Source organism: Geospiza fortis, unplaced genomic scaffold (assembly GCF_000277835.1).
Source record: "Geospiza fortis unplaced genomic scaffold, GeoFor_1.0 scaffold6165, whole genome shotgun sequence".
NCBI classification, from domain to species: domain Eukaryota; kingdom Metazoa; phylum Chordata; class Aves; order Passeriformes; family Thraupidae; genus Geospiza; species Geospiza fortis.
In genome coordinates, this window is record NW_005055432.1 from 1,182 (window position 1) to 7,856 (window position 6,675).

The 6,675-nt window shown below is 55.6% G+C and overlaps 1 protein-coding gene across 1 annotated transcript in view; it reads right to left on the reverse strand.

Annotated features, from left to right (window-relative positions):
• The window catches only part of LOC102039635 (antigen peptide transporter 2-like), a gene marked incomplete at both ends in the record, with an annotated part of 7,627 nt that extends 963 nt beyond the window's left edge, over positions 1 to 6,664 (reverse strand). The window contains 8 exons of the mRNA XM_031065819.1: positions 1 to 91; positions 1,123 to 1,311; positions 1,392 to 1,520; positions 2,925 to 3,122; positions 4,001 to 4,206; positions 4,981 to 5,111; positions 5,189 to 5,297; positions 6,550 to 6,664. The exon at positions 1 to 91 is cut by the window's left edge and continues 3 nt beyond it. Coding sequence (XP_030921679.1) covers positions 1 to 91; positions 1,123 to 1,311; positions 1,392 to 1,520; positions 2,925 to 3,122; positions 4,001 to 4,206; positions 4,981 to 5,111; positions 5,189 to 5,297; positions 6,550 to 6,664 — 1,168 coding nt within the window. The remainder of the gene's footprint in view (positions 92 to 1,122; positions 1,312 to 1,391; positions 1,521 to 2,924; positions 3,123 to 4,000; positions 4,207 to 4,980; positions 5,112 to 5,188; positions 5,298 to 6,549) is intronic.
• Between the last annotated feature and the right edge of the window lie 11 nt (positions 6,665 to 6,675).

A 6,675-nucleotide genomic window follows, 5' to 3' on the forward strand; every position in this document is an offset into this window, starting at 1 on the left:
GCTCCAGCAGCGCCACGGCCGTGCTCTTCCCGCTGCCATTGGGCCCCGCCAGCGCTGTCACCTCCCCGGAGCGCACCTCGAAGCTCACATCCTGCGGCATGGGGGCAGCTGTGAGAGCCTGTCTGAAACGTTCCTCGTCTGCCTCACGATCCTCATTGGGGGACCGCCGAAGAGAAGAGCCCACTGTCTAAAAATCTCTGGCTCGGAAGGAGAAAGCCACATGCCAACAAGGCCCCGAGACCTGAGAGCATTGCTAAGCCGCTCTTTTCACAGGTGTTGTTTGCTGCATGCTACACTGAACCCAATGAAAGGAAGCAGGGGGCACCTTGCCTTTTTCAACACCAGCCTTGGAAGTTGTCCCACCTCTCGGCCTGGCTGGACTTCTCCTGAGTTTTGGGTGGTCCCCCACAGAAGACCCCTCACTTGTCTGACAACCACCGTGACAGACAGACTGAGATGTAAGAAGCCTCTCCATCAAAGTCCGAGCATGAAATCCCTATGTGAAAAGGCCCCCCCACACTCTGTCCAAGGACTGGGACTGAGACCCCTAACCTGGGGGAGGTGTGTGGGGGAGGCAAGCTGACCAAAGCCAGATGGATGTTGCAGGTGTGAGCAGCGGACCAAGAAGACAATGGCTCTTGCCCACTGCTGAACATGGACTGTGTGTACCCCTTTTCCAAACACCATTCTTTCCCCCCGAAGATACAATAAACTACCTTTGATTCTGTTACAAAATCCACCCCCCTTCCCCCATCGAAAAAGAGTATAATTGGGGTCCAGATGGACTGCACCTCTGAGATCTCCCCGACGTAACAGGCGGATCCTCGACTGGACTGGACCAAAGGACTTCACCTCTACGTTTGGTAGCTATATCCCACTCCCTCTCTCTCTTTCTCTATATTTTTCTCTCCCTTAATCCCTCTATTGCATTTTGCTGTGGTCACTCAATAAAGCTGCATTTGTTTTGATTATCACTGCAAATCCCCTGTGCCGTGTCAGTGTTTTTTGCACCCTGAGATCAATCCACAAATCCTCACGGAACCCGTTCGTAAGGACGGGTCGTGACAGCAGGTGATGCCAGAATTCCCACGCCTGGGAAACCCCACCTGCCCCCAGACCCACCTTCAGCACAGGGCGCTCTGGATTCCCAGGATATGTGAAGGAGACCTTGTGAAAAGTGACGTGGCCCTGAAGCTCGGGGGGCTCCCGCGTCCCCCCGACATTCCCTGCGGGTTTCCGATCCAGGTATTCCCAGATCTTCTGTCCAGCAGCTGCGTTGGTCAGGAATTCATTGAAGCCGTAGAGCAGCACCTGGGGAGAAGGAAGGGGGTGGCACCGGGAGGGACAGAAGCACGGACGGACGGACAGACACGCGCATTCCATGGGATCACCTGGACATGGCTGCCAACTCTGTCCTGGTACAGCAGGAAGGTGACGAGGACCCCGGGAGTGATGGATCCGTCACGGAGCTGCTGGTGGCTCCTGAAGAGCACCATGACCCGGATGGCCAGTTCGATCACCTGTGGGTGGGGACAGGGACACTGCTGCCCCCAGCCCACTCCTGGTGCCCCATTCCATCTGCCCCCAACCTATTTATGGTGCCCCCATTCCATCTGCCCCCAACCCACTCCTGGTGTCCCCATTCCATCTGCCCCCAACCTATTTATGGTGCCCCCATTCCATCTGCCCCCAACCCACTCCTGGTGTCCCCATTCCATCTGCCCCCAACCTATTTATGGTGCCCCCATTCCATCTGCCCCCAACCCACTCCTGGTGTCCCCATTCCATCTGCCCCCAACCTATTTATGGTGCCCCCATTCCATCTGCCCCCAACCCACTCCTGGTGTCCCCATTCCATCTGCCCCCAACCTATTTATGGTGCCCCCATTCCATCTGCCCCCAACCCACTCCTGGTGTCCCCATTCCATCTGCCCCCAACCTATTTATGGTGCCCCCATTCCATCTGCCCCCAACCCACTCCTGGTGTCCCCATTCCATCTGCCCCCAACCTATTTATGGTGCCCCCATTCCATCTGCCCCCAACCCACTCCTGGTGTCCCCATTCCATCTGCCCCCAACCTATTTATGGTGCCCCCATTCCATCTGCCCCCAACCCACTCCTGGTGTCCCCATTCCGCCTGTCCCCATCCCACTCCTTTATCTCTGTGTCTTCATCCCTGTTCCTGGTGGCCTCATCCCTGTTCTGGTGCCCCCCTCTCACTCTTGATGCCCCTATTCCTGATCCTGATCTGTCCCTGTTCCTGATCCTGATGTGTCACGGACACATTTCCTGAAAAATCTTTTCACCACGATTTTTCTCCTGAGAAGCTCAGAGGCCTCAGAAACAAAATGTAAACAATAATTTTCTGCTGCTGTGGAATGCAGCAGGTGCATCTTTGGTTGGTCTCATGTGGTTGTTTTTACATGATGACCAATCACAGGTCCAGCTGTGTCGGACTCTCTGGTCAGTCACAAGATTTTATTATTCATTCCTTTCTAGCTTTCTAATGTCTCCTTTCTCTTTCTTTAGTATAGTTTTAGTATATAATTTTCTTTTAATATCATATATATAATAAAATAATAAATCAGCCTTCTGAAACGTGGAGTCAAGATTTTCGTCTCTTCTCTCCTCCTGGGGACCCGCAATCACCACCACACTGCTGTTCCCAACCTTTATCCCAGTGTCCCCATCCTGTTTCCAATGTCACCATTCCCATTCCTGCCGTGCCTGTTGCTGATCCCAGTGTCCCTGTTCTGTTGTCCCCATTCCTGGTGTCCCCACTCTGCTCTCAGTGTCCCCATCTCAGCCGGTTTCCCATTCCTGGTCCCAGTGTCCCCATTCCCAGTACCCCCATTCCCAGTGTCCTCATCCCCGATCCTGGCATCCCCATTCCCTGTGGTTCCCATTCCCAGTCCCCCCTGACCCTGTAGACAAGGGTGAAGATTGCCAGCTCCAGCTCTATCTGCTCCTTCAGCCTCAGCTCCTTGGCCAGGTTCTGTCTGTGCTGCTCCTCCTCCTCCTCCTCCGCCGAAAAGGTTCGGATGGTCTCGATGGCGGCAACCGATTCCTGCACCCCCGCGGCTGTGCGGGCAGATGCTTCCAGCATGGATCGCTGGAGTGCCTGTGGGAGCAATGGGGGATCTCCAACTTTCCCAGGTCACCCTCCTGGCCCACCATCCGCATCCCGTCCCACCGCACCCGTGGCATCCCCACGATTGCATTCCCACCATCCCACACCCTTCTCTCTCACCCTCACCGTTCCCATCCATTCTCCCAGTCCTAATCCCACCATCCCCATCCCCGCTATCTCATCCCGTCCCCACCATCCCACCTTATCTCATCCTTCTCTTCCCATCCACACCACTCCCATCTCCACCATTTCATTCTATCCCCATGTCAGCACTCCCACCACCCCACTCTCCTGGTCTTTATCCCCTTTCATCCCACCATTTCCATCTCCATTGTCCCCCTTTCCATTCTCCATCCCATCCCCACCATCCCATCCCCTTGTCTTTATCCCCTTCCATCCCATCATTTCCACCTCCATCGTCCTCCTTTCTGTTCTCCATCCCATCCCATCCCCACCATCCCATTCCCCTTGTCTTTACCCCCCTCCATCCCACCATTTCCATCTCCATTGTCCCCTTTCCATTCCCCATTCCATTTCATCCCATCCCACCCAATTCCATCCCATTCCCACCATCCCATTCCCCTTGTCTTTATCCACTTCCATCCCACCATTTCCACCTCCATCGTCCTCCTTTCCATTCTCCATCCCATCCCCACCATCCCACTCCCTTTGTCTTCATCCCCTTTCATCCCACAATTTCCACCTCCATCGTCCTCCTTTCTGTTCTCCATCCCATCCCATCCCATCCCATCCCATCCCATCCCATCCCATCCCATCCCCACCATCCCATTCCCCTGGCCTCCATCCCAGCTCCACCATTCCCACCTTCCTTCACTCCCCTCCCACTCCTTCCCTGCTGTACTCCTGACCTGTTTGCGGGTGCTCTGGATGCGGCGGGTGGCGATTCCAAGGGGCACCTCCAGCAGTGCCAGCAGTGCCAGCCCCGGTGCCAGCCCCACCATGAACCCCCCCACCACCAGGGCCATCACCAGGCTCCGGAGCAGCTGGTTGGCCCCACTCGGTGCTGCCCTGCACACCCGTGGCACTTCCATGGAAAACTGAGCCAGGAGCTCAGCTGCAGGGCGGAAAAAGAGGTTGGGATTGTGGTGGGCGAGACCACGATCCCATCCTGGATGATCCCATTCGGGATGGGAATGATGTGATGGGCACCAGAGGGATGGGATGATGGGAATGGGTGTGGAGATGGTCAGGGTGGAATGGGGTGGGACAGGGGAGATGGGATGGCGGGAATGGAGATGGTGGGATGGGGTGCTGGGATGGTGGGAGGAAGATGGGGATATGCAACAGGGTGGAGGCGTGGGAGTGAGAATGATGGGGACAGAACAGTGGCTAGAATGGGAAAGTGGGATGGGGACAGGATGGAACACTGGAGTAAAATGAAGCCAGGAAGATGGCATAGGATGGAATGGGATGGGATGGTGGGAATGGGAATGATGGGGATGGAGTGGTGGGATGGGATAACAGACAGGATGGGATGGGACGGGATCAATGGGATCAGTGGGATGGGATGGGATGGGATGGGATGGGATGGGATGGGATGGGATGGGATGGGATGGGATGGGATGGGATGGGATGGGATGGGATGGGATGGGATGGGATGGGATGGGATGGGATGGGATGGGATGGGATGGGATGGGATGGGATGGGATGGGATGGGATGGGATGGGATCAATGGCATGGGATGGGATGGGATGGGATGGGATCAATGGGATCAGTGGGATGGGATGGGATTGGGATGGGATGGGATGGGATGGGATGGGATGGGATGGGATGGGATGGGACAGGTGGGATGGGTCAGGTGGGATGGGGCTGGGCCATGGCCCGTTACCTGCTGGTGTTCCCTGGAAGAAGTCCAGGTCTTGGTGCACCAGGTGGGAGAAGAGCCGCAGGCTCAGGCTCTGACGGAGACGCGCCATCAACAGCATGAAGAGAGACCCCCGGCAGCCAGAAAACAGCACACTGTGGGGACGCGGGGACACGGTGACATCAGGGACGTTGGGGACACGGGGACAGGCCCTGGGGATCCTGCTCCCCACCTTGTGGCTCCAGCAGCTGCCACCATCCCGACAGCTCCGGCGGTGACTCCATCCCCACTCCCGATGGCATCCAGCACCTGCCCGGTGACGTAGGGCCCCGCCATCTCCCCTGGGTGTCACCGAGGCTGTGTCACCACGGCTGTGACACTGACACAGGGGGACCCTGATTTGTGAGGGGCAGGACCCCGTCTGGGGAGCGGGGATCTAATCTGGGAAAGGCGGGACACGATTTGGGCAGGAGACAATTTAGAGAGGTCAGGGCCCAATTTTGGGGGCTTAGTGACAAATTTAGGGATTTTACACCCAATTTAGGGTGTCAGTACCAATTTTGGGGGTTCAGCACACAATTTCATGGGTCGGAACCTAAACATAGGAGATCAGGACATTAAGATCCCAGGCCTTAGAGGTCAACATCCATTTTTGGGCATCAGACCCTAAGTTTGAGGGTCAGCACCCAATTTTGGGGGACCGACAATCAAGTTTGCAGGGTCAGAACCCAATTTGGAAAGTCAGCACCCCATTTTGGCAGGGTCAGCACCCAACTGAAGGGGTCAACTCGCAATTTAGGAGGGTCACCACTCAATTTTAGGGTGGTCATCGCCTATTTAGGGGCTCAGCACTTAATTTTTAGGCGCAAGCATTCAATTTTGGGGGGCGTCCCAAATTGGGGGTGGTCCTAATTTCAGGCTGCAGAGCCCAAATTTGGGGTGTCAGCACCTGTCACCACATGTCAATGTCCTAGGGTGACATTAGGATGCTTGTATCCCCATTCATGTGTTCTGTTTATGCTGGATATCATGTTCTGTGCCTTCAAGGCTGGCTCTGAAGAGTGAAAGTTTTGTTTTGGTTTTGTTATCAGCCGCTCCCCCACGGCTGGTGGGACACAGAGACGGGACAGTACATAGTGCTGCTTTTGCTTTTTGCTTTGCTCTTGCTTTTGCTTCTGCTCATTAGTTAGTTTAGCTAAGCAGTCCAAATTTTTCCCTGGACTGTTTTTCCTTTCCCTTTTTTGGAACCACTCGAACCTGCTCTGGACTGGGACCTGGGAAACACCGAGAGTTTGCACCTTGTGGCTGCAGCAGCTACCCCAGCACCAGAGGGACTGATAACAGAGTGACTGATAACAGAGCAACCACCCCCAAGAGAGACTTTCTGAATTTGTCATCTTTTTCAGAGTGCTGTCACCCGGTATTGTTCATTTTGTGTTCTAGGGCTGCTTTGCCTGTTAAATAAACAGGTTCTTTCCACTTTTCTCTGTGGAATCCTTCCTGACCCGGTTGTGGGGAGGGGCCGCGTGGGTTTGCTTTGCCCTCTTTGGAGTTTTTCTCCTAAATTTGCCCCAAACCAGGACAGCCACCCACCAACGACGGCCAGCACGAGGCAGAGCACGGCAGCTCCAAGGACGTTCCGCTCCTCCCAGGTCAGTGCCAGAGCGCGCCGCACGCTGCCGGGAGCCTTGGGGACCCCTCCGGGGGTCTCGGCGACGC